The sequence below is a fragment of the Coregonus clupeaformis genome, chromosome 27 (genome assembly GCF_020615455.1).
Source record: "Coregonus clupeaformis isolate EN_2021a chromosome 27, ASM2061545v1, whole genome shotgun sequence".
Lineage (NCBI taxonomy): Eukaryota > Metazoa > Chordata > Actinopteri > Salmoniformes > Salmonidae > Coregonus > Coregonus clupeaformis.
In genome coordinates, this window is record NC_059218.1 from 32268294 (window position 1) to 32295983 (window position 27690).

General features: G+C 45.9%; 1 protein-coding gene across 1 annotated transcript; it reads right to left on the reverse strand.

The window, feature by feature from the left end:
• Nucleotides 1-1049: 1049 nt before the first annotated feature.
• On the reverse strand, nt 1050-17588 carry LOC121541800 (procollagen C-endopeptidase enhancer 2). The gene is made up of 9 exons (XM_041851103.2): nt 17367-17588; nt 4286-4394; nt 3928-4186; nt 3648-3772; nt 3329-3465; nt 2477-2856; nt 2304-2381; nt 1659-1829; nt 1050-1521 (listed from the first exon to the last, which is right to left on the reverse strand). The coding sequence occupies exons 1-9, from the start codon at nt 17468-17470 to the stop codon at nt 1391-1393; spliced, it is 1494 nt and encodes a 497-aa protein (XP_041707037.1). The 5' UTR covers nt 17471-17588; the 3' UTR covers nt 1050-1390.
• Nucleotides 17589-27690: the final 10102 nt, after the last annotated feature.

Consider the following 27690-nt stretch of genomic DNA (forward strand, 5'->3'; position numbering starts at 1 on the left):
GCGGACATTGCCATTGGCTGCACTGACTCGCATTAACAGAAATCCCATGCATCCTTGTTTACAATTTTGAACACTGGAATGTGAGATGTAATCTAGCCTACACCTAGATTAGGATGATAGAAATCCTCATTATTTGGTTTAATTATTTATATATAGCCTACACTTTCTCGTTTTGAACTTCTAACAAGAGTTGGGGTGGGTGTGGCTTCATGACAATGACGCAAGAGCATCTGCTCACCGATTTGAAGGCTCTAAAAACACCGCCAAAACATCCGCTATAGATGCGGTAAAGAGGTCAATGTAACTCACCAAAACAATGGAATTGCCATGGAAACGGGTGGGGGAAAGATCCCGAATCTCCTCATTACACCCCAGCAAAATTAGCCTACATTAGACTATTGTTTATATGTGTATTTCAATCTATGTTGGGGTCAAAACTGGAGTATAATGCTTGTATGGATGTCAACCCCAATACATGTTCATGTCATTGTCACCAATCAACTGCATTACAGTTAAAAACGACTTTGACTACCACTACCGATTTCTGTATGCTAGCTATGCTACCAGTTTATACGAACGGGAGTTAGCATTTAGCATTCAATTATTCTAAACCTGAAAAGGGACAACTTCTAAATGCTATGCAGCGGAAACAGCCACATACGTATATCCAATTCGGACTTTAGTAACCACATTGTGGGCCTGTTACAATACATAAATCATGACGGATTTGACGAATATCCACTTTGTTTGATCAGATTTGTTTAATGTGGGCCAATTCGGGGTCCTTCTTCTATCCCCCACGGTCTGCGTTCCATTGACCTCCTTACCGCATCTATGCAGGTGTCTGATATCGTCAGTTAACGCTTGACTGTGAATTGCAGCAAGCAACTGTGTATACTAATTATTTGAGAGGGTGGTGCCACCTGTTCTGTGTCATTGGAAGGTCTACGCTATTGTAAATCTGACCACTAGGTGGCATACCATCATTGTGTGTCAGTAAATAATATAAAGTCAATGTAATACTGTAAATATATACAACCAACACCATGTGCTGTAAATCCTTTATTTAGAAACATAAATTACAAATATAAGGCCTGACATTTGCATGTGTATAAAACTACAAAAATAATACCATATATAGCCCTATTATGAGGTGGGTAAAACTGTTGCTATGTGATGCTTGTCATTTAATCTGAACCTGTGAGGAACCCATGAAAGGAGATTTCAGAAATTAAGTTAGTGTCATCAAACATTAAGTGAAAAAACAAGACCATTCAGTTTCGATAAGGACTCCTCAGGAATAAAGATAATTTTTTTGGCACCATAACCTTGGTTGTCAAGGTATCCATGCATGAGACTGGATTTCCTGGCCCCTTATTGGTGTGTGAGGTTAGCATGGTTGGTTGTTGATATTGGTCAGCAGTTTGTGATATGGGGCCTTGTATGGGGCAGTGAAAGCCCCAGGAGCCATTGTGCCACGCCCATCCTCATCCACATGGCCCATCAAGATGTAGGGCATTCCTGAGAAAGAGATTAAAAATACATTTATAAGGCAATCTGGCAATACTGTGTATGATGACACAACATAACTGATAAATCAGCAGTGTGTGTGCATTTGTACATGCTAGTCAGATTGACTGGGAAGAAAAATAGAGTACCTCTGCGGATGATAGGGCACTTCTTGCAGGCTGACACCAGTTTGACAGACATGTTCACTCCAGCCTGGGTGATGGTCAACCGGCCAGCCTTGTAGGCCTTGATGAGAGACACACCGATATAGACACTGCCCTGAGGACCAGGAGTCAGCGCTGTCACCTTACCCGTGATCACTGAAAGAGGGAGATAGATAGATAGATAGATAGATAGATAGATAGATAGATAGATAGATAGATAGATAGATAGATAGATAGATAGATAGATAGATAGATAGATAGATAGATAGATAGATAGATAGATAGATAGATAGATAGATAGATAGATAGATAGATAGATAGATAGATAGATAGATAGATAGATAGATAGATAGATAGATAGATAGATAGATAGATAGATAGATAGATAGATAGATGTGCACTGGTTTAGCTGTGTTTATGTACTGTATGTGGTGTGACTGCTGTGTTTAATTGCCTGAGCAATGCTGTGAACTTGCTGTGAACTCAAAATCTCTGTGTAATGATTGTACAGATGTTAAGCTTGATTAATTTGGCTATCCAGCAGTCTTTCACCTCTCTCTATCCAATAATCATAAAAAATATATATATTTTTTTGGCTATCCAATGATGCTGCTGTCAAGTGGAACTCACCAAATTCGCTGGCACAGAAACTGCTCTTGATGTTTCCATCCCTCTTACATGCCTTTGCACACAGTGGGTTCAGGGGAACTAGAAAATACAAACATTGTTAACACACACAGTCACACAGACATATGTATATATAAACTCAGCTCTTGCTACACCAGTGCTTCAGCTTCTCTTACCTGGCCTCTTGCCGTCTGGTCTAGTCACTCTGGTCCTGTCTGAGCCTGGCTTATTTGGTGGGCGGGTCCTGACTGGTTTGACTGGTTTGGGTTTAACAGTGGGCTCCTTGGGCTGCGGGGTTGTGGGGACCTGGTATCTGTCTGTAGTGGGTGGCTTGGTGGTGGTGGTGGTTGTGATGACTGTTCTCCCAGGCAGGATGGGTTTGACTGCAGGCCTCCCGGGGACTGACTCTATACGGGGTCCTGATCCTGTGTTGTCTGCTGTGGGTGTTCTGGATCCGCGGGGGACGCTGGTGTAACTGGCCATGAAGCCATCGGATGTCACGCTGAGGTCAGACACAAACTGCACAAGGAGCACGTTCCCATTGGTCACAATGGTTCTGTGGGCGGAGAGTGATACAGAGGATTGGAGCAGAGTGGAGTACAGTGAGATGTATGCTAGCAGCTAAAGGAAGTGCCAAAAACAAACAGACATACAGGTGTAGGATCTTAATTTGAGCCAGTTTGCTACAGCAGGAAAAGAATCCTGCAACAACAGGAAATGTGAATTATTATCAATTATTATGATTAAAATTAGTATACATTTTTTGTAGGGGTTGATACATTTTTCTTAAGAGAAAATCAAGTCTGAAATTTCAAAGGTAAATTATAAACTTCAGAAGCCTTTTTAAACCTCAAATACACTGCAAGTTTTACATTTCCTACATTGAAGGAAAGTTCTCCTGCAACAGGATGATCAAATTAAGATCCAACATCTGTATATCATCATAGACTTAGACCACAGACAAACATAAGCATAAACACAGGAAGTCAGGCTAACACACAAACAGAGTACATTCTTGCACCACTCACTGGGGGCTGACGTCTCCACAGTATTTTCCAATGCGTCGAGAGTCATCTTTCTCTCCACCGTTGAAGAAGGCCACATAGTCAAAGCGGCAGTAACTGTCTGATTCCAAGTCAAACTTATCAAACTTCACCTCAATCACCTAGCCCAAAGACAGAAATAAAAAAAATGACAAAATACAACGTTACTCACGATGAACGTTGCTTGAATCTCCAATATATTTATGCATTTAGGTACACATTCGGTTCTGTGGTTTGTGCAACACAATGACAGCATCATTTGCAGAATAAAGAACATGAAAATCTGAGCATCATGGGTAATGACCTGGTCAGGCTCTACTGTGACGAGCCAGGAGCAGCTGATGCCTGCTGGGTAATTCTTCTCAGGCCAGTTGGGTGTTTTAACTTCACCCTGGGCCTTTGTCATCTTGCCTCCACAGAATTGGTGATCTGAAATGATTAATATACAGATCAATAAATAATCAAGTGAATACAGGATTTGACATTGGTATTAGCCTTCGTAACCGTATGTGAGCTAATAGACATGGGAAATCAGAAAGGTGTTGTTCCTTAGAAAAGAGCCCAAGTTATACTGTAAAGCTCACCATCCACATGTGGTTTTCCTCCATTGAAGTAAGCAAGGAAGCCCCTCCCTCCAGTCTCAGAGTCGGACCCCATCTCCAGCATCATGGTGTTGGTGGTGGAGATGAGAGTACCAGGCCTGAACGTTCCACAGAACCTCCCCAGTTTCTGCACCATGTTGGAGTGGCCGTTGTACACATCCAGGTAGTCATAGCGACACATGGCATCGGCCTCCAGGTCGAAGATGCGGAAGGAGAGCATGACCACATTGCCTTCTGGGACCTGGAGTTCAGACAGAGGGCAGAAAAGGCTTTAGGTCAGTCTGTAGGCAACATTCAGAGTAATGGAGGAGTGATATGTAGTGCAGGGCCAGTGACTCACTGTAATGCGCCAGGTACATTTGCTGTTGGGTTTGTAGTAGCTTGGAAATCCTTCACTGCCCACAAAGCCTGAGTCTGCAACCATTTCTCCTCCACAGTGAAACACAGGCCTGAGAGAGAGCAGGGTGGGAACCCAGTGATGTGGTAAGCATTAGCCAGCATTTATCACATACTGTATATAATACATTATAATAACCTTGAGTTGTAGACAGGATGGGGACTGGACAAAGTTAGTGGGGGTTATGGTGTCCTTGACTGGAGCTTCCTCAAGAAGACCTCCCCCTAAATGTTTGTTATCATTTCTCCCCTCTGCTTGTCCCAGTTTCTAACCCAGGCACGTCCACCTCTGCTCCAATATAGAATCCAAACTCCTTTTTCAAAATAACACAAAGCTTGCTTTATACAACGGAAAAATCCCAAAGCTAGCCTATTGCCAGAATACTTTCATGGATAAATATATAATATTATGCCAGTGGCCTCACAAACAGTCATGGGGACAGATGTAACAAAGTGAAATTGTAGAGTTTCCATCAACCTCGCGCGCAATGTAGACATCAAAGAACGCCGCAGTTCGCGGTAGAGTAGTGGGTGAAACCATTAGTTTCCTTTAATTTTGTTTTACTGAATTCATAAAAATATTTGCTGCCATTGTAGTAAGGTTGGTAATACGAGAGGTCTTCAGACTTACCATTTTTTGTACTATTTTATTTTGAAAGAACAACTAGTGGGTTTTGAGTGCTTCTCCCCTATTTGGGAAGTTGGTCTGCCGTAATGTATTGAAGACCTATTTCAGCAAGTTAACCAAGTTTTTGCTGGCTTAGCTAGCCATGTTAATTATGAGCTAACTAGCACCGATGGTCACTGCACTACAACGTCACGCTAGCTATTTCCAGCAGGTGATTTGCTAGCAGGTGACTTATTGAAATTAAGTGAATGTTTATTTTCTTACTACCTTAAAAGGTTTATATAAAAGGGTTGTACTTGTGCTCTGTATTTATGGATTAATATTACTTCACATTGAGGGTATGTATCACTGCTGTGGTCCTCTGTAGCTCAATTGGTAGAGCATGGCGCGTGTAACGCCAGGGTAGTGGGTTCGATCCCCGGGACCACCCATGCGTAAAAATGTATGCACGCATGACTGTAAGTCGCTTTGGATAAAAGCGCCTGCTAAATGGCATATTATTATTACTGTTTCTCCTATCTAGAAGATATAGTGTGTCCTACCTAACCAGTGAACGTGTGGCTGTGACCGTCCTGTCAATGCCTGTCATCACTGTTTGATATATTTTACTGCAGATAAAAACCGAGTCAACCTGAAGTGTGGGTGTCCGTGTGCATTTCTTCTGGGGGGATATGTGAAGTTGGTTACAAAATTGGTGCCGTGACCCGGATCTACAAGATCAGCCATCGCCGATCACCGGGGGAATACAGCAGTGCTCCAGAGAAGAGGACTACACCTGCCGTCAACTTCAAGAGAAAGTTAATTTGAATACTCGTCATGAATAACATGTCCACACCAAAAAATCTAGGTACACTGGTTAAGCCCAATGGTGATCCACCACTTTTACTGGTGAGTGAGGACTTACAACCTAGGGGAGTTAACTGTGATATTGTAACCCCCAGTATTGGTAGGGGGGCTCAGATAGCTAGAATGGTAGAGCATAGCTTTACCAGGAGTGCTGGTGTAAGGTCAGTAAATGAAACAAGAGGATGTTATTGATCAAACAACAGGTCAGAGTGATGGAGATGATAATCACTCCAATGATGATGAATACCATAAGCAGCAGAGTGTTATGCTTGATTTAGTCAAACAGATGGGTCAAGAGATTGGTAACAGTATTGTTTCAAGTCTGTCAGCAAGTAATATCACTCCATCCAAGGTAGCCACCGACACTGTCCCAGTGTGCATGCCAGACTGGTCCAAGGTAAACTTTCAGAGGTGATGGAACAGATAAATGTACTGTGTATGAGTGGCAGGAAATGATGAAGACTTACTTGGTAAAGAAAGGTTACAAAACGCCAGAGCAAGGTAATGAAATCATGGAAAGGTTAATGGGGAGGGCCAAGGATTTAGTCAAGATAGGAATCCGCAGCAACCCCCTTGTAAACATCAGCAGAGACCCTGAGGTTATTTTCAGTATTTTGAAACAGCATTTTGGTGAGGCTGTCTCCTCTACTACACCGCTTCAAGACTTTTAGGAAACCAAACCTTATCAGGGGGAGAGTAGCTTAGACTACTGGGTGCGCCTTAACCGAGTAGCTAGATCTGCTACTCGGTTAAGGCGCACCCAGTAGTCTAAGCTACTCTCCCCCTGATAAGGTTTGGTTTCCAGCATTTCCTAAAAGTCTTGAAGCGGTGTAGTAGAGGAGACAGCCTCACCAAAATGCTGTTTCAAAATACTGAAAATAACCTCAGGGTCTCTGCTGATGTTTACAAGGGGGTTGCTGCGGATTCCTATCTTGACTAAATCCTTGGCCCTCCCCATTAACCTTTCCATGATTTCATTACCTTGCTCTTTGCCACCTTCTCCTCCCTGCTGAATCCTCCTCCCCCTCCCCCCCCCCTCCTCCCTCTCTGTGGATGACTTCGTCAACCATTTTGAAAAGAAGGTTGACGACATCCAATCCTCGTTTGTTAAGTCAAATGATACTGCTGGTCCTGCTCACACTGCCCTACCCTATGCTTTGACTTCTTTCTCCCCTCTCTCTTCAGATAAAATCTTGCGACTTGTGACGGCCGGCCGCCCAACAACCTGCCCGCTTGACCCTATCCCCTCCTCTCTTATCCAGACCATCTCCGGTGACCTTCTCCCTTACCTCACCTCGCTGATCAACTCATCCTTGACCGCTGCCTATGTCCCTTCCGTCTTCAAGAGAGCGAGAGTTGCACCCCTTCTCAAAAAACCAACACTCGATCCCTTTGATGTCAACAACTACAGACCAGTATCCCTTCTTTCTTTTCTCTCCAAAACTATTGAGCGTGCCGTCTTTAGCCAACTCTCTTGCTCTCTCTCTCAGAATGACCTTCTTGATCCAAACCAGTCAGGTTTCAAGACTGGTCATTCAACTGAGACTGCTCTTCTCTGTGTCACGGAGGCTCTCCGCACTGCTAAAGCTAACTCTCTCTCCTCTGCTCTTGTCCTTCTAGACCTGTCTGCTGCCTTTGATACTGTGAACCATCAGATCCTCCTCTCCACCCTCTCCGAGCTGGGCATCTCCGGCGCGGCTCACTCTTGGATTGCGTCCCTACCTGACCGGTCGCTCCTACCAAGTGGCGTGGCGAGAAGCTGTCTCCGCACCACGTGCTCTCACCACTGGTGTCCCCCAGGGCTCAGTTCTAGGCCCTCTCCTATTCTCGCTATACACCAAGTCACTTGGCTCTGTCATATCCTCACATGGCCTCTCCTATCATTGCTACGCAGACGACACACAACTAATCTTCTCCTTTCCCCCTTCTGATAACCAGGTGGCGAATCGCATCTCTGCATGTCTGGCAGACATATCAGTATGGATGACGGATCACCACATCAAGCTGAACCTTGGCAAGACGGAGCTGCTCTTCCTCCCGGGGAAGGACTGCCCGTTCCATGATCTTGCCATCACGGTTGACAACTCCGTTGTGTCCTCCTCCCAGAGTGCGAAGAGCCTTGGCGTGACCCTGGACAACACCCTGTCGTTCTCCCCTAACATCAAGGCAGTGACCCGATCCTGTAGGTTCATGCTCTACAATATTCGGAGAGTACGACCCTGCCTTACACAGGAAGCGGCACAGGTCCTAATCCAGGCACTTGTCATCTCCCGTCTGGATTACTGCAACTCGCTGTTGGCTGGGCTCCCTGCCTTTGCCATTAAACCCCTACAACTCATCCAGAATGACGCAGCCCGTCTGGTGTTCAACCTTCCCAAGTTCTCTCACGTCACCCCGCTCCTCCGCACACTACACTGGCTTCCAGTTGAAGCTCGCATCTGCTACAAGACCATGGTGCTTGCCTACGGAGCTGTGAGGGGAATGGCACCTCCGTACCTTCAGGCTCTGATCAGTCCCTACACCCAAACGAGGGCATTGCGTTCATCCACCTCTGGCCTGCTGGCTCCCCTACCTCTGCTGAAGCACAGTTCCCGCTCAGCCCAGTCAAAACTGTTCGCTGCTCTGGCACCCCAATGGTGGAACAAGCTCCCTCACGACGCCAGGACAGCGGAGTCACTCACCACCTTCCGGATACATTTGAAACCCCACCTCTTTAAGGAACACCTGGGATAGGATAAAGTAATCCTTCTAATGTCACTGGAACCACGACTGAACAGGCAGAAAAACGTTCATATGCTGATGTGTTGAAAGACATGGGTCTGACTGATGTTGACATTGCCTCCTGTGAAGTATCAGATGAATGGAAAAACAAGATGGCCCACCTGGTTGTGAAATATGACAGCATATTTTCCAGAGGGAAATTGGACTGTGGCAAGAGACTTTGTGCATAGAATAAGACTGAAAGATGAGAGGCCTTTCAGACTTCCTTACAGCAGAGTGCCACCATGTGACTTCCAAAAACAGAAACAAACTTTGGAGGAAATGGAAGAACGTGACATCCTCAGGAAATCAAATAGTGAGTGGGCATCCCCCCTCGTTCTTGTCTGGAAACCAAATGGTGAACTCAGAATCGGTACAGATTTCCGATGGCTCAACACAAGAACTGAGAAGGATGCTTATCCCCTACCAAATCAAGCCGATGCCCTGGTGTCATTGGGCGGAAACTGCCTTTTCAGCACAATGGATCTGACATCGGGATTTTACAATATTTCCCATACACGAAGAAGATCGTAAATACACAGCCGTTACCACACCAGTTGGCCTTTTCGATTATAACAGAATGGTTCAGGGCCTCTGCAACAGCCCAGCTACGTTTGCCAGGATGATGATGTCAATCTTTGGGGATCAGAACTATCTCTCCCTTTTGTGCTATCTAGATGACTTATTGGTCTTTGGTAAAAGTGAACAAGAAGCACTTGAACGGTTGGAGTTGGTTTTCAGTAGACTCTCAAACAACAACTTGAAGCTTGCCCCAAAAAAGTGCCTCTTCCTTAGGCGTTCTGTGAAATTCTTGGGCCATGTGATATCTCAAGAAGGGATCCAGACTGACAAGGGAAAAGTGACGGCAATCAGTGAGATGACATCCACTGATCTCATGGAGATGGATGGGAAAACCCCTGGACTGAAGAGGGTCCAGTCATTTCTCGGAATGATGAACTATTACTCCCATTTTATCAACGGGTTTTCAAAAATCGCCAAGCCACTGTACTGTTTAACAGCGGGACAGAAAACCAAACGAAAAGATACAAATGGCAAGACTCAGAGTAGCCCGTCCCGGAAGCTGACACCTGAAGACTGGACGAGTGAGTGTCAACATGCCTTTGATGAGTTAAAAGCAGCTGTGATAAATGCTGTAGTTTTAGCGCACCCAGACTTGAGTAAACCCTTCATACTTTCAACTGATGCTTCAATTGACGGCCTAGGCACTGTTCTGAGCCAGATCCCAGAGGGCGAGAGTAAAAGTAGACCCATTGCGTTTGCTAGTAAATCCCTCAACAAATCCCAAGCAAGATATCCAGCCCATCGTCTAGAGTTTCTTCTATTGAAATGGGCCGTATGTGAAAATTTCTGTCACTGGCTAAAAGGTGCCAGATTTACTGTCCTGACAGATAATAACCCACTCACTCACATACTGACAAAGCCTAAACTTGATGCCTGTGAGCAGAGGTGGGTGGCGAAGCTAGCCCCGTATGACTTTGATCTGAAATACATACAGTGGGGAAAAAAAGTATTTAGTCAGCCAACAATTGTGCAAGTTCTCCCACTTAAAAAGATGAGAGAGGCCTGTAATTTTCATCATAGGTACACGTCAACTATGACAGACAAATTGAGAAAAAATAATCCAGAAAATCACATTGTAGGATTTGTTATGAATTTATTTGCAAATTATGGTGGAAAATAAGTATTTGGTCAATAACAAAAGTTTCTCAATACTTTGTTATATACCCCTTGTTGGCAATGACACAGGTCAAACGTTTTCTGTAAGTCTTCACAAGGTTTTCACACACTGTTGCTGGTATTTTGGCCCATTCCTCCATGCAGATCTCCTCTAGAGCAGTGATGTTTTGGGGCTGTCGCTGGGCAACACGGACTTTCAACTCCCTCCAAAGATTTTCTATGGGGTTGAGATCTGGAGACTGGCTTGGCCACTCCAGGACCTTGAAATGCTTCTTACGAATTTTTTTTTATTTTTTTTTTTATTTCACCTTTATTTAACCAGGTAAACCAGTTGAGAACAAGTTCTCATTTACAACTGCGACCTGGCCAAGATAAAGCATAGCAGTGCGATAAAAACAACAACACAGAGTTACATATGGGGTAAAACAAAACAAAAATCAAAAAATACAACAGAAATACAATTAATATACAGTGTGCAAATTTAGCAAGTTATGGAGGTAAGGCAATAAAATAGGCTATAGTGCAAAATAATTACAATTTAGTATTAACACTGGAATGATGTGCAAGAGATGATGTGCAAATAGAGATACTGGGGTACAGATGAGCAAAATAAATAACAATATAGGGATGAGGTAGTTGGGCGGGCTAATTTCAGATGGGCTGTGTACAGGTGCAGTGATCGGTAAGGTGCTCTGACAACTGATGCCTAAAGTTAGTGAGGGAGATAAGCGTCTCCAGCTTCAGAGATTTTTGCAGTTTGTTCCAGTCATTGGCAGCAGAGAACTGGAAGGAATTGCGGCCAAAGGAGGTGTTGGCTTTGGGGATGACCAGTGAGATATACCCGCTGGAGCGCAGACTACGGGTGGGTGTTGCTATGGTGACCAATGAGCTAAGATAAGGCGGGGATTTGCCTAGCAGTGATTTATAGATGGCCTGGAGCCAGTGGGTTTGGCGACGAATATGTAGTGAGGACCAGCCAACAAGAGCGTACAGGTCACAGTGGTGGGTATTATATGGGGCTTTGGAGACAAAACGGATGGCACTGTGATAGACAACATCCAATTTGCTGAGTAGAGTGTTGGAGGCTATTTTGTAAATGACATCGCCGAAGTCAAGGATCGGTAGGATAGTCAGTTTTACAAGGGCATGTTTGGCAGCATGAGTGAAGGAGGCTTTGTTGCGAAATAGGAAACCGATTCTAGATTTAACTTTGGATTGGAGATTCTTAATGTGAGTCTGGAAGGAGAGTTTACAGTCTAACCAGACACCTAGATATTTGTAGTTGTCCACGTACTCTAGGTCAGACCCGTCTAGAGTAGTGATTCTAGTCGGGTGGGCGGGTGCAAGCAGCGTTCGGTTGAAGAGCATGCATTTTGTTTTACTAGTGTTTAAGAGCAGTTGGAGGCTACTGAAGGAGTGTTGTATGGAATTGAAGCTCGTTTGGAGGTTTGTTAACACAGTGTCCAATGAAGGGCCAGATGTATACAAAATGGTGTCGTCTGCGTAGAGGTGGATCTGAGAGTCACCAGCAGCAAGAGCGACGTCATTGATATACACAGAGAAAAGAGTTGGCCCAAGAATTGAACCCTGTGGCACCCCCATAGAGACTGCCATAGGTCCAGACAACAGGTTGCCCGGGAGGTGTGTTTGGGATCATTGTCATGCTAAAAGACCCAGCCATGTTTCATCTTCAATGCCCTTGCTGATGGAAGGAGGTTTTCACTAAAAATCTCACGATACATGGCCCCATTCATTCTTTCCTTTACACGGATCAGTCGTCCTGGTCCCGTTGCAGAAAAACAGCCCCAAAGCATGAAGTTTCCACCCCCATGCTTCACAGTAGGTATGGTGTTCTTTGGATGCAACTCAGCATTCTTTGTCCTCCAAACACGATGAGTTGAGTTTTTACCAAAAAGTTATATTTTGGTTTCATCTGACCATATGACATTCTCCCAATCCTCTTCTGGATCATCCAAATGCACTCTAGCAAACTTCAGACGGGCCTGCTTAAGCGGGGGGACACGTCTGGCAATGCAGGATTTGAGTCCCTGACGGAGTAGTGTGTTACTGATGGTAGGCTTTGTTACTTTGGTCCCAGCTCTCTGCAGGTCATTCACTAGGTCCCCCCGTGTGGTTCTGGGATTTTTGCTCACCGTTCTTGTGATCATTTTGACCCCACGGGGTGAGATCTTGCGTGGAGCCCCAGATCGAGGGAGATTATCAGTGGTCTTGTATGTCTTCCATTTCCTAATAATTGCTCCCACAGTTGATTTCTTCAAACCAAGCTGCTTACCTATTGCAGATTCAGTCTTCCCAGCCTGGTGCAGGTCTACAATTTTGTTTCTGGTGTCCTTTGACAGCTCTTTGGTCTTGACCATAGTGGAGTTTGGAGTGTGACTGTTTGAGGTTGTGGACAGGTGTCTTTTATACTGATAACACGTTCAAACAGGTGCCATTAATACAGGTAACGAGTGGAGGACAGAGGAGCCTCTTAAAGAAGAAGTTACAGGTCTGTGAGAGCCAGAAATCTTGCTTGTTTGTAGGTGACCAAATACTTATTTTCCACCATAATTTGCAAATAAATTCATTAAAAATCCTACAATGTGATTTTCTGGAAAAAAAATCTCTATTTGTCTGTCATAGTTGACGTGTACCTATGATGAAAATGACAGGCCTCTCTCATCTATTTAAGTGGGAGAACTTGCACAATTGGTGGCTGACTAAATACTTTTTTTCCCCACTGTACCTGGGCCACAGAACATACCCACTGACTTACTCAGCCGTGTACCGTTCGTCAGGGATGGTACCACACAACATGTCACAGCAGAGAACGTACAAGAGATGCTCCGGCTGTCTGTGAATTGCCAAGCCCCGCCAAACAGTGGCATAACAGGGTCCAATCATGGTACAAAGGCTGCTGAGGTCTCTAGTGATGAAGTGAAGGCACTCCTAGACAACAGCTTGTACCAAAAGGGGATCATATCTATGTGCACTGTCCCTCTGATGCTGCTATCCCAACATCTGCAGGGAGGTTATCCAGCACTCCCCGTTTTTTCACTAGGAGATCTCAAAGAGAAGCAGCAAGCAGATGAGACATTGGCTCGTGCTACCTATTATGTGGAGAGGAAACGGAGACCATCACATCGTGAAAGAGAACATGAAACAGTGGACGTGCAGAAACTTTTGAAACATTGGGAGAAGTTGGAATACAAGGATGGAATACTGTACAGGACATCAAAGGACAAAACCGGAAATAAGAGATATCAGTTCATTGTACCTTTGTCCCTGAAGGCGGATGTGTTGAAGGGAACACATGATGATGCTGCACACCAAGGTCAATCAAGAAACGTACACCTCATCAGACAGAGGTTATTTTGGGTTGGTATGGATGAACAGGTGAAAGACTATGTCGTGAGATGTAGACGCTGTGTTGTGAGCAAGTCAAGAAGACTTGAGGCAAGAGCTCCTCTTCAATCGATTAAGACAAGTGCACCACTAGAGTTGGTCTGTATCGATTTCTGGGTGGCTGAAGGAAAGGATGGAGAGAGTGTTGAAGTACTAGTAGTAACAGACCATTTTACCAAAGTAGCTCACGCCTTCCCTTGTACAAATCAGACAGCAAAACAAGTTGCCAAAAAACTGTGGAACAGCTTTTTCTGTATTTACGGTTTTCCTCAGCGTCTTTTAAGTGACCAAGGGGCCAACTTTGAGAGCAAGCTGATATCAGAGCTAATGGACCTGGCAGGAGTGAAGAAATCTCACACAACTCCATATCACCCAATGTGCAATGGGCAAACCGAAAGTTTAATCGTACTTTGGGGAATATGATCCGAGCCTTGCCTCCACGGACGAAAGAGAAATGGCCTCAGATGTTACAAACTCTCACGTTTGCATATAACTGTACCGTGCATGAGACGACAGGGTTCGCCCCTTTTTACTTAATGTTTGGGCGGACCCCACAGCTACCGGTCGACGCCATGTTTGGAAGTGTTCTGAGAGATGAGACCGTTTTGGGTTAAAATGAATTTGTAGGCTCCTTTCAAAGAGATCTTCAGGAGGCCGTGCGTATCACACAGAAGAACACATCAAAGGCACAGAAAAAGCAGGCAAGAGAATATGACAAGAAGGTGAAAGGATGTACCCTGGAGGTCGGTGACAAAGTTATCTTAGCCAACAAGAAAGAACAGGGCAAACGGAAATTGGCAGATGTGTGGGAATCTACCGTCTGTCATCAGCTGGAGCAACCCAGATCTGCACATCTACAGAGTAGTCAACCCTTCCACAGACAAGAGCAAGGTTGTACACCGCAACTTCTTACTTCCTGTGAACTTTCTTCCAATTGGAGAGGCTGATGATACAAATGTTCCCTCCATCCTTTCAGATGAGAGTTTTGCAGATGACAGAGCTATGAAACGAAATCCACTACCAGATGTGGATGGGGGCAGTGATGGCCAGAGAACTGCAATCTGGATCCTCCGTAGTCTAAGTCCAAAAGTAGTTGATGAGGCTATGGATGCCTCCGAGTCCTCGTTGATGGGATAAGAGTGTAATGGAGAAACCGAGTCAATGGGAGATTCTGAAAGCAAGCAGGAATCTAGAACTAGTAACTCTGGTCACATGGAGCATTCCGAATTTCAAAGCAATAGTGACAGAGACCCAGAAGGAGACCCTTACCACTCTGAGGATGATAGCTTGCAACCCTTGGCTGATGAATTAGAAACGTCCTCCAAAAGCAGTATAAGGGTCAGTGACTTTGCACCAAATGATCAAATTCAAACAAGCAAATCGGCCACCCGGAATAGTATCAGGGTCAGTGAAGTTGGCCCAAGTGAGCAGGCCCAAAGCAGCAGACTATCTCCCCTAAAAGACATTGTTGAGGACAAGTCCCACGATACAGTCATTTCACAAAGCTCTAACAATAATTTAGAGGAGGGTAGTGTGACACGTACAAGGTACAGAAGGGTTGTTAGACCAGTAAAGAGACTTGTTGAAGCCATGACAATGCTTGTCAGAGAACCTAACATGTCAGAGACCATAACAACACTCCTAAATGTCCTGTTGAATGTCTTGGATATCAGTGATGCAGAGTATTAAGTAGGCTATATGTATTCAGTGTTGAGTGCAAGTGACAGTTTAGGTTACGGGACAGAAAGGGTGAATGTGATGTGTAAAAGACACGTTATTACATTGTACAATGTTTTGTACTGTCCTATGGATAGCCCATGGCTAAGGTTTACCCTTCAGGTATTTCTTTAACAGGTTTAAAGTGCCTGCCCTAGTAATGTGTCTAAGGTCTGTATGGGTTGATGGAATTCTGCAGGGGTGAGTGTAACAAAGTGAAAATGTAGAGTTTCCATCAACCTCGTGCGCAATGTAGACATCAAAGTACGCCGCAGTTCACGGTAGGGTGAAACCATTCACTTCAGGAAAAGGGGTGATATAAATAAAGTTTCCTTTAATTTTGTGTTACTGAATTCATAAATATATTTGGTAATACGAGAGGTCTTCGGGCTTACCATTTTTTGTACTATTTTCTTTTGAAAGAACAACTACTTCCCTATTTGGGAAGTTGGTCTGCCTGCTCCTCAGTCTGAGAGAGCAGGTTCGTGTCTACTTCCTCTGTATATAAAAACTGTTTAAAACTGTATAACATAAGTGTTTTTGGAAAACTGGTTCATATATCCTAAAGTCAATAGCAAATGTGGCTATGTATGTATTTATTTTGCCGTTAATGTATTGAAGACCTATTTCAGCAAGTTAACCAAGTTTTTGCTGGCTTAGCTAGCCATGTTAATGATGAGCTAACTAGCACCGATGGTCACTGCACTACAACGTCACGCTAGCTATTTCCAGCATGTGATTTGCTAGCAGGTGACTTATTGAAATTAAGTGAATGTTTATTTTCATACTACCTTAAAAGGTTTATATAAAAGGGTTGTACTTGTGCTCTGTATTTATGGATTAATATTACTTCACATTGAGGGTATGTATCACTACTGTTGCTCCTATCTAAAATATATATTGTGTCCTACCTAACCAGTGAACGTGTGGCTGTGACCGTCCTGTCAATGCCTGTCATCACTGTTTGATATCTTTTACTGCAGGTATGCTTTTCTGTATTTTTTTTATTTTCTAAACACAACGCATGTATACTATACGATCACTTTGTGGATTCAGTCTAAGAGAGATATTCTGAGAGCAGTGAACGTGTGGCTGTGACCGTCCTGTCAATGCCTGTCATCACTGTTTGATATATTTTACTGCAGATAAAAACCGAGTCAACCTGAAGTGTGGGTGTCCGTGTGCATTTCTTCTGGGGGGATATGTGAAGTTGGTTACACAGACACATTGGAGACTGTCTGTACAGGAGACAGAGCTGCTGAGTGCACTTCTAACAGCTGGGTCTTGTCAACTGGGCTGAGGCAAAATAACTCATCCCCTTTATGGAGTGTCAAAAAAGCTAAATAAAGACAACAAGAAACGAAATAAACATTGTTCTCATTGGCCGCTTGTTTAGAAAACCAGTCAATTACCATTATTCCAACCTGAGGACAAAATAACTTTTACAGTACTCTAGCCAATACCATCGAGATCAAATCTTGAACTCATTGAGAAAGTTCACATTATAGGAGCTCAGACATGCAGAACCCCAGCAGAGAGAGAGGCCAGCTGATGAGAGCCAAGATGTCCAGTCAGATCCGTCCTGATCCAACCCCACACAGGCACATACAGACAGACCCTCAAAGCATTAACATCTGGGGGAGCTCAACCACATCAAAATCATGGACCAGTCAGTCACAACCACAACATCACTGCCATACCCCCAAGCGAATATACACATGCAGGAAGCTCAGATAGGGAGTTCGGAGCACACTGCGTGAAATCTGAACATGGCACACTCTCAAAAGCATACACACTCTATAAACGGTTATGGTATATTGTGAACCATATAAATAATGTAAAGTGCATCCTTGTGGATATTGCCACAAGTGAATAAACTGTGCATTCACCCAAATGGAGCCATCACCGTAAAGCCTCTTGCAAACATACATTACATACACACCAACAAGCCCCAAACACCCCTATTTCCTACCTGGTGTAGTTAGTCCCTGGTTGGCTCTGGCTCTGGCCCTGTGCCGATCCTAAACAGAGAGCCAGGAGCACAGAAAGACCCCAGATACAATCCTCACACTTCATGATGCAGAGAGCAGACACAGTAAGAGGGTGAACCAGAAGAGAGAGACAGGAGCAAAGAGTGGGAAGAGGTGGAGGACGGGTGGAGGACGGGTGGAGGGAGCCACAGGCAGAGAGAGAGAGAGAGAGAGAGAGAGAGAGAGAGAGAGAGAGAGAGAGAGAGAGAGAGAGAGATGCTAAGAGGGTAGAAGGAGCTAGAAGGAGTCATGACAGGGGAAACGACGCGAGTGGGAGGGGAGTGTTTAATTAGAACCAGATGCTGTCTCAATGTTAACATTTGCCTCAATGAAACAGAGGGGGGCACAAAGGAAAAGAGAGAACAAAAAGAGAGCAACAGAGACTAACTTCCCACAATGGCTGGACAAAACGTTGTGCAATAGACTGATTCAAAGGCATAAAGAACTGGACATTTACAACCAAGGTCGCTTCTCTTTACATTCCAGTACGGCCGTCTGACCAGTGACCACTACACTCTTAGAAAAAAGGGTTCCAAAAGGGTTCTTCGGCTGTCCCCATAGGAGAACCCTTTTCGGTTCCAGGTAGAAGCCTTTTTGGTTCCAGGTAGAACCATTTTGGATTCCATGTAGCACCCTCTGTGGAAAGGGTTCTACCTGGAACCAAAAGGGTTCTATCTGGAACCAAAAAGGGTTCTTCAAAGGGTTCTCCTATGGGGACAGCCAAATAACCCTTTTAGGTTCTTGTTATGGTGTATCTTGACTGATGTATTTAGATCAATGGTTCTTTATCAAATTCATGACATTTTCGTGGACTATTAGAACGGCTTTATCTAAGCAACATTCCAAAGTCGGAAGAATATATAGGTATACCCAGTATCTGGAGCCCTCTATTTGTTTTGACCATATTCCCCCAGCCCCCTAGAGCTCCACAGACAGACAGACTCCCAGTCAGAGGGGCTTTATCTGCCCCCACAATGCAATGAGATAGGGCACAACACTCCAGAGAGGGCTGGGGGAGTGTTTTCCATGATGGGCCTTTAACCCACATCTCTGGGCTGGGGCCTGTAGAGGGAATGCCGTTTCATACAGACCATAGAAACAGCCTCATTCAGGGGGACAGAGCAGTAGTACCATGATCAAAGCCCAGGGGAGCCCAGAGGAGGGGCATTGACATATGTCTATATATTCACATCACCTAGTCATAGACAGATGGTCTCTCACTTTAACATGGATTCATGACTTACTGATTGATTTATATAAGCTAGCTAGAGCCAGGGGTCTGCTTGAAATGTTGTTATGGTTCTGTAATGATAATGTTATGATTTGCCCTCTTATCAACAATGCTATGGAACGGCTGCTCATTAGCTTGCCTTGGACTCCCCAGTCAGTGTCTGCTGACTGCTGTACATATGTAGGAGCTTAATTTGATCACTCTTTTGTTGCTGAGAATTTTCCTGCACGGCAGGAAATGCAAATGTGTAGTGTATTCAAGGTTTAAAAAGGCTTTTAAAGTTTGTAATATCCACTTTAAAATGTCAGACTTCATTTGCCATACTGAAAAATGTATCAACCACTACAAAAAATGTCCATTCATTGTAATCCACATAAAAATTCACATTTCCTGTTGCCGCAGGATTATTTTCCTGCTGTAGCAAACTGGCTCAAATTAAGATACTACAACTGCATGTGAGGCAGCAGTGGAGGCAAGTGGCTGTAATGAAATAAATGGAACAGTCTCAAACAAATCATACCACACTCCATTCAATTTAAGCCATTATAATGAGCCTGTCCTCCTATAGTTCCTCCCACCAGCCTCCTCTGAGAGGCAGAGAGCGCAGGAATGTGGTGCCTTGCAGAGTGAGTCTGCTTGGGGGGCGGATGACGTCTGTCTGTAAGGGATGCTGGACTGTGAGAGTATGAGTAACCCTAACACCTGGCTGGAGTCCAAGGGTGTAGACCTCTGTTTCTGCCAGGAATCCAGAACAATCCATCACGATAGACACATCCCTGCAATGTGGTAGTATGGGTCAGTGGGGGGTGGATGGATGGAAAGGAAGGTTCTAGGAGCAGAGAACAAGAAATGAACTGAGGCGATGGAACAAAGGGGGTGGGAGAATGAGATAGTTGAAGTGCCACTGCAAACAACGGTTACTCAACAGTGGCAAGTATTTATGATGTAGCTTGAGTCATGTTTATTTCAATCCCCCCTGCACACTCACTCACATATGCAAAACATCTCTGGAACTATTTGGGGAAAAAAGGTATTCAATAAGAGATGTGTCCAGGATTGATAGAGAGAGAGGAATGAAATGGAGTGACAGCCTTCCTCAAAGAATGTGTGTGGAGGGTGACAAGCTGCAACTGCTGTTCCCAGAAGAATCATAAACCATCAAATCAAAGTTTACTGGTCACGTTCACAGATTTACAGATGTTATCGCAAGTGCAGCGAAATGCTTGTGTTTCTAGCTCTAACAGTGCAGTAATATCTAGCAATACAATAACAATGCACACAATAATCCAAGAAGTACAAAAAGCAAGAAATTAAGAAATCATAATCTCATTTTCATTTACATTTTCGTCTTTTAGCAGACGCTCTTATCCAGAGCGACTTACAAATTGGTACATTCACCTTATGATAGCCAGTGGGACAACCACTTTACAATTTTTTTTTCTTTTTTGGGGGGGGGTTGGGGTAAGGGGGGGTAGAAGGATTACTTTATCCTATCCCAGGTATTCCTTAAAGAGGTGGGGTTTCAAGTGTCTCCGGAAGGTGGTGAGTGACTCCGCTGTCCTGGCGTCGTGAGGGAGCTTGTTCCACCATTGGGGTGCCAGAGCAGCGAACAGTTTTGACTGGGCTGAGCGGGAACTATGCTTCCGCAGAGGTAGGGGGGCCAGCAGGCCAGAGGTGGATGAACGCAATGCCCTCATTTGGGTGTAGGGACTGATCAGAGCCTGAAGGTACAGAGGTGCCATTCCCCTCACAGCTCCGTAGGCAAGCACCATGGTCTTGTAGCAGATGCGAGCTTCAACTGGAAGCCAGTGGAGTGTGCAGAGGAGCGGGGTGACGTGAGAGAACTTGAGAAGGTTGAACACCAGACGGGCTGCAGCGTTCTGGATGAGTTGTAGGGGTTTAATGGCACAGGCAGGGAGCCCAGCCAACAGCGAGTTGCAGTAATCCAGACGGGAGATGACAAATGCCTGGATTAGGACCTGTGCCACTTCCTGTGTAAGGCAGGGTCGTACTCTGCGAATGTTGTAGAGCATGAACCTACAGGATCGGGTCACCGCCTTGATGTTAGCGGAGAACGACAGGGTGTTGTCCAGGGTCACGCCAAGGCTCTTTGCACTCTGGGAGGAGGACACAACGGAGTTGTCAACCGTGATGGCGAGATCATGGAACGGGCAGTCCTTCCCCGGGAGGAAGAGCAGCTCCGTCTTGCCGAGGTTCAGCTTGAGGTGGTGATCCGTCATCCACACTGATATGTCTGCCAGACATGCAGAGATAAGATTCGCCACCTGGTTATCAGAAGGGGGAAAGGAGAAGATTAGTTGTGTGTCGTCTGCGTAGCAATGATGACAGAGCCAAGTGACTTGGTGTATAGCGAGAATAGGAGCGGGCCTAGAACTGAGCCCTGAGCACGTGATGCGGAGACAGATTCTCGCCACGCCACCTGGTAGGAGCGACCTGTCAGGTAGGACGCAATCCAAGAGTGAGCCGCGCCGGAGATGCCCAATTCGGAGAGGGTGGAGAGGAGGATCTGATGGTTCACAGTATCAAAGGCAGCAGATAGGTCTAGAAGTACGAGAGCAGAGGAGAGAGAGTTAGCTTTAGCAGTGCGGAGAGCCTCCGTGACACAGAGAAGAGCAGTCTCAGTTGAATGACCAGTCTTGAAACCTGACTGGTTTGGATCAAGAAGGTCATTTTGAGAGAGATAGCAAGAGAGTTGGCTAAAGACGGCATGCTCAAGAGTTTTGGAGAGAAAAGAAAGAAGGGATACTGGTCTGTAGTTGTTGACATCGGAGGGATCGAGTGTAGGTTTTTGATGAGGGGTGCAACTCTCGCTCTCTTGAAATGGCCTGGAGAAGAGAGGAGGGGATAGGGTCAAGCGGGCAGGTTGTTGGGCGGCCGGCTGTCACAAGTCGCAAGATTTAATCTGGAGAGAGAGGGGAGAAAGAAGTCAAAGCATAGGGTAGGGCAGTGTGAGCAGGACCAGCGGTGTCATTTGACTTAACAAACGAGGATCGGATGTCGTCAACCGGTGGCAAAGAGCTTCCTAGGGTTTGAGGCAGATGCTTGGAATTTAGAGTGGTAGAAAGTGGCTTTAGCAGCAGAAACAGAGGGAGAAAATGTAGAGAGGAGGGAGTGAAAAGATGCCAGGTCCGCAGGGAGTCTAGTTTTCCTCCATTTCCGCTCGGCTGCCCGGAGCCCTGTTCTGTGAGCTTGCAATGAGTCGTCAAGCCACGGAGCAGGAGGGGAGGACCGAGCCGGCCGGGAGGATAGGGGACATAGAGAGTCAAAGGATGCAGAAAGGGAGGAGAGGAGGGTTGAGGAGGCAGAATCAGGAGATTGGAGGGAGAAGGATTGAGCAGAGGGAAGAGATGATAGGATGGAAGAGGAGAGAGTAGTGGGAGAGAGAGAGTGACGGTTGCGACGGCGCATTACCATCTGAGTAGGGGCAGAGTGAGTAGTGTTGGAGGAGAGCGAGAGAGAAAAGGATACAAAGTAGTGGTCGGAGACTTGGAGGGGAGTTGCAGTGAGATTAGTAGAAGAACAGCATCTAGTAAAGATGAGGTCAAGCGTATTGCCTGCCTTGTGAGTAGGGGGGGGGGGGGCAGTGAGAGGGTTAGGTCAAAAGAGGAGAGGAGTGGAAAGAAGGAGGCAGAGAGAAATGAGTCAAAGGTAGACGTAGGGAGGTTAAAGTCACCCAGAACTGTGAGGGGTGAGCCATCCTCAGGAATGGAACTTATCAAGGCGTCAAGCTCATTGATGAACTCTCCAAGGGAACCTGGAGGGCGATAAATGATAAGGATGTTAAGCTTGAATGGGCTAGTGACTGTGACAGCATGGAATTCAAATGAGGAGATAGACAGATGGGTCAGAGGAGAAAGAGAGAATGTCCACTTGGGAGAGATGAGGATTCCTGTGCCACCACCCCGCTGACCAGATGCTCTCGGGGTATGCGAGAACACATGGTCAGACGAGGAGAGAGCAGTAGGAGTAGCAGTGTTTTCTGTGGTAATCCATGTTTCCGTCAGCACCAAGAAGTTGAACTCTGCCTTGTTGGCCGCAGAACGGCAGTTCCAGAGGCTGCCGGAGACCTGGAACTCCACGTGGGTCGTGCGTGCAGGGACCACCAGGTTAGAGTGACAGCAGCCACGCGGTGTGAGGCGTTTGTATAGCCTGTGCGGAGAGGAGAGAACAGGGATAGACAGACATATAGTTGACAGGCTACAGAAAATGGCTACAATAATGCAAAGGAGATCGGAATTAAATGAACTAAACATCTGGGAAAGCGAGAGAGTGGGGCCTCCCTCACTTACGTTTCACTGAAACACCCAAATATAACTCTCCCAACTTCCACCTCAGAAACTATAATTGTTGTAAACTACAGCGGTTCAATGTTTTTCTAGGAATAGACTAACTTAGTTTATTCAGCTAGCTAACTTGGTACAGTATTCTTCCGTGAAAACCGTCCAGGGCACCGAATCCTATGACGCCACAGCCAATTAGCATGCCAGCTTCCAACAACACGGTTTAGCACCAATACTCGGCCACAACAAACCACCAGTGTGTCAACACGCCAAGCAGATCATTCGTGTCCGTGTCTAATATTGTGTAAAGTTCTGGGTTAGTCTCGACAGCTTGAGCGAGTCCGTCGTCAACTTATTCAGCCAGTTAGTTAGCTAGAATAGTTTGCATACTAGCTAGCCATTGCTCTCTGCCAACTAAAAAAAAAACTCCTCCCACGGCACGAACACACAGAGAGAGCAAGCTAACGTTAACTAGTCACCCATGTCCCGAATTCCCTTGAACGACTCTGGTTACCCGTATGTAAAAACAAAACACAAATGTAGGTTATAACTTACCCCTAGCAGCTACTGTTAGCCAGCCAAGTGCAAAGCTAGCCACTGAATCGACTCAGCCAGTTCGCGTCTGTTCGCTAGGTCATTCCAGCTATTGTTTAGTTAGCTATCCAGGTAGCAACAAGCTAGCTACATTTCGAGCACAGTAGCTACTAACGACCTAACGCCAACGCTTCAGACAATGAGGTTAGAAAAACAGCTGAATGGTAGGCAGCTAGCTGGCATAATTACAGGTACTCTCAAGCGTGAAACAACTATCCACAGTTGCTAATAGTTACCAGTAGCTACCCGCTAGCTAGTCCAGGTAGTGGGTTAGCTAGCCTCGTGCTTCACGGGGCTCAGCCGAATACAATACTTACCTACAATAATTACCTACAATAACTACAATAACCTACGATAACTACCTACAATACCTAACTACAATCTAAATACATGGTTTAAGCTTTACTCGACACCATATAAGCCATATAAGCCAAGCTTACCTCCCGCCAGAAAGAGACACAACCTCACCCGACGACTCCGCATAGAGTGAACTACAATATAATCTCGTCTCTCTCATTGTGTTTTCACTCAAAAGCATTCATTCCTGCTTAAAAAATACCAGTGTCCACCACATGCACACACACAGAAAGAATATAAACTCCCTCACAAATATTTACTCTTGCGATAAAGACATAAAAATATCCAAAGCATATGGAGTAATGTGTGCGTCAGGTTATTCAGAGAAATGTCCAAGGCACAGAGAAACAGTAAACAGACACTGAAGTAGACAGTGTGGTGTCCATAATTATGAGAATGAGGATGAACATTATGGATATAAACAGCCAATAGGCCAGGTCACCACACGTCCTCTGGGAAGTATTGTGTTTAGATTTGGATCATAGACACTGAGGGAGGTATGAACTTGAGACACAGAATTTTTTTTCTCCAAAATGGTTAGATAACATTTACATATTAGCAGACACGCGTATCCAGAAGCAATTAGGGTTAAGTGCCTTGCTCAAGGGCACATTGACAGATTTTTCACCTAGTTGTTGGGGGGATTCAAACCAGCAACCATTCGGCCCAACATTCTTCACCACATTATTTTGTTTCCAGCCAACTCAGGTCTCTTGGGGAAATCCATACTCTACTGCAGTGGTATTCAAAGCCGGGGTGGCGACCCTCAAAATGTAAAATATATATGTATTTTTTTTTTTACATTGCATTCGGAAAGTATTCAGATCCCTTGACTTTTCCCACATTTTAATAATAATAATAATAATATGCCATTTATCAGACGCATCTCTCCCAAGTGGACATTCTCAATTTTTCCCCTGACCCATCTGTCTATCTCCTCATTTGAATTCCATGCTGTCACAGTCACTAGCCCATTTAAGCTTAATATCCTTGTCATCTATCGCCCTCCAGGTTCCCTTGGAGAGTTCATCAATGAGCTTGACGCCTTGATAAGTTCCTTTCCTGAGGATGGCTCACCCCTCACAGTTCTGGGGGATTTCAACCTCCCTATGTCTACATTTGACTCATTTCTCTCTGCCTCCTTCTTTCCACTCCTCTCCTCTTTTGACCTCACCCTCTCACCGTCCCCCCCCCTACTCACAAGGCAGGCAATACGCTTGACCTCATCTTTACTAGATGCTGTTGTTCTACTAATCTCACTGCAACTCCCCTCCATGTCTCCGACCACTACTTTGTATCCTTTTCTCTCTCCCTCTCCTCCAACACTACTCACTCTGCCCCTACACAGATGGTAATGCGCCGTCGCAACCTTTGCTCTCTCTCTCCCGCTACTCTCTCCTCTTCCATCCTATCATCTCTTCCCTCTGCTCAATCCTTCTCCCTCCAATCTCCTGATTCTGCCTCCTCAACCCTCCTCTCCTCCCTTTCTGCATCCTTTGACTCTCTATGTCCCCTATCCTCCCGGCCGGCTCGGTCCTCCCCCTCCAGCTCCGTGGCTTGATGACTCATTGCGAGCTCACAGAACAGAGCTCCGGGCAGCTGAGCGGAAATGGAAGAAAACTAGACTCCCTGCGGACCTGGCATCTTTTCACTCCCTCCTCTCTACATTTTCTTCATCTGTTTCTGCTGCTAAGGCCACTTTCTACCACTCTAAATTCCAAGCATCTGCCTCTAACCCTAGGAAGCTCCCCCCCCCCCCCTCCTCCCTCTATGTGGATGACTTCGTCAACCATTTTGAAAAGAAGGTTGACGACATCCGATCCTCGTTTGTTAAGTCAAATGACACTGCTGGTCCTGCTCACACTGCCCTACCCTATGCTTTGACTTCTTTCTCCCTCTCTCTCCAGATAAAATCTTGCGACTTGTGACGGCAGGCCGCCCAACAACCTGCCCGCTTGACCCTATCCCCTCCTCTCTTCTCCAGACCATCTCCGGTGACCTTCTCCCCTTACCTCACCTCGCTGATCAACTCATCCTTGACCGCTGGCTATGTCCCTTCCGTCTTCAAGAGAGCGAGAGTTGCACCCCCTTCTCAAAAAACAAACACTCGATCCCTCTGATGTCAACAACTACAGACCAGTATCCCTTCTTTCTTTTCTCTCCAAAACTATTGAGCGTGCCGTCTTTAGCCAACTCTCTTGCTATCTCTCTCAGAATGACCTTCTTGATCCAAACCAGTCAGGTTTCAAGACTGGTCATTCAACTGAGACTGCTCTTCTCTGTGTCACGGAGGCTCTCCGCACTGCTAAAGCTAACTCTCTCTCCTCTGCTCTTGTCCTTCTAGACCTGTCTGCTGCCTTTTATACTGTGAACCATCAGATCCTCCTCTCCACCCTCTCCGAGCTGGGCATCTCCGGCGCGGCTCACTCTTGGATTGCGTCCCTACCTGACCGGTCGCTCCTACCAAGTGGCGTGGCGAGAAGCTGTCTCCGCACCACGTGCTCTCACCACTGGTGTCCCCCAGGGCTCAGTTCTAGGCCCTCTCCTATTCTCGCTATACACCAAGTCACTTGGCTCTGTCATATCCTCACATGGCCTCTCCTATCATTGCTACGCAGACGACACACAACTAATCTTCTCCTTTCCCCCTTCTGATAACCAGGTGGCGAATCGCATCTCTGCATGTCTGGCAGACATATCAGTATGGATGACGGATCACCACCTCAAGCTGAACCTTGGCAAGACGGAGCTGCTCTTCCTCCCGGGGAAGGACTGCCTGTTCCATGATCTCGCTATTCACGGTTGACAACTCCGTTGTGTCCTCCTCCCAGAGTGCGAAGAGCCTTGGCGTGACCCTGGACAACACCCTGTCGTTCTCCGCTAACATCAAGGCGGTGACCCGATCCTGTAGGTTCATGCTCTACAACATTCGGAGAGTACGACCCTGCCTTACACAGGAAGCGGCACAGGTCCTAATCCAGGCACTTGTCATCTCCCGTCTGGATTACTGCAACTCGCTGTTGGCTGGGCTCCCTGCCTGTGCCATTAAACCCCTACAACTCATCCAGAATGCCGCAGCCCGTCTGGTGTTCAACCTTCCCAAGTTCTCTCACATCACCCCGCTCCTCCGCACACTCCACTGGCTTCCAGTTGAAGCTCGCATCTGCTACAAGACCATGGTGCTTGCCTACGGAGCTGTGAGGGGAACGGCACCTCCGCCTTCAGGCTCTGATCAGTCCCTACACCCAAACGAGGGCATTGCGTTCATCCACCTCTGGCCTGCTGGCTCCCCTACCTCTGCGGAAGCATAGTTCCCGCTCAGCCCAGTCAAAACTGTTCGCTGCTCTGGCACCCCAATGGTGGAACAAGCTCCCTCACGACGCCAGGACAGCGGAGTCACTCACCACCTTCCGGAGACATTTGAAACCCCACCTCTTTAAGGAATACCTGGGATAGGATAAAGTAATCCTTCTACCCCCCCCTTACCCCAAGTGGTTATCCCACTGGCTATAAGGTGAATGCACCTATTTGTAAGTCGCTCTGGATAAGAGCGTCTGCTATAAGACGTAAATGTAAATGTAAATGTACGTTGTTGAAGCACCTTTGGCAGCGATTACAGCTTTGAGTCTTCTTGGGTATGACGCTACATCCTTGGCACACCTGTATTTGGGGAGTTTCTCCCATTCTTCTCTGCAGATCCTCTCAAGCTCTGTCAGGTTGGATTGGGAGCGTCGCTGCACAGCTATTATCAGGTCTCTCCAGAGATGTTCGATGGGGTTCAAG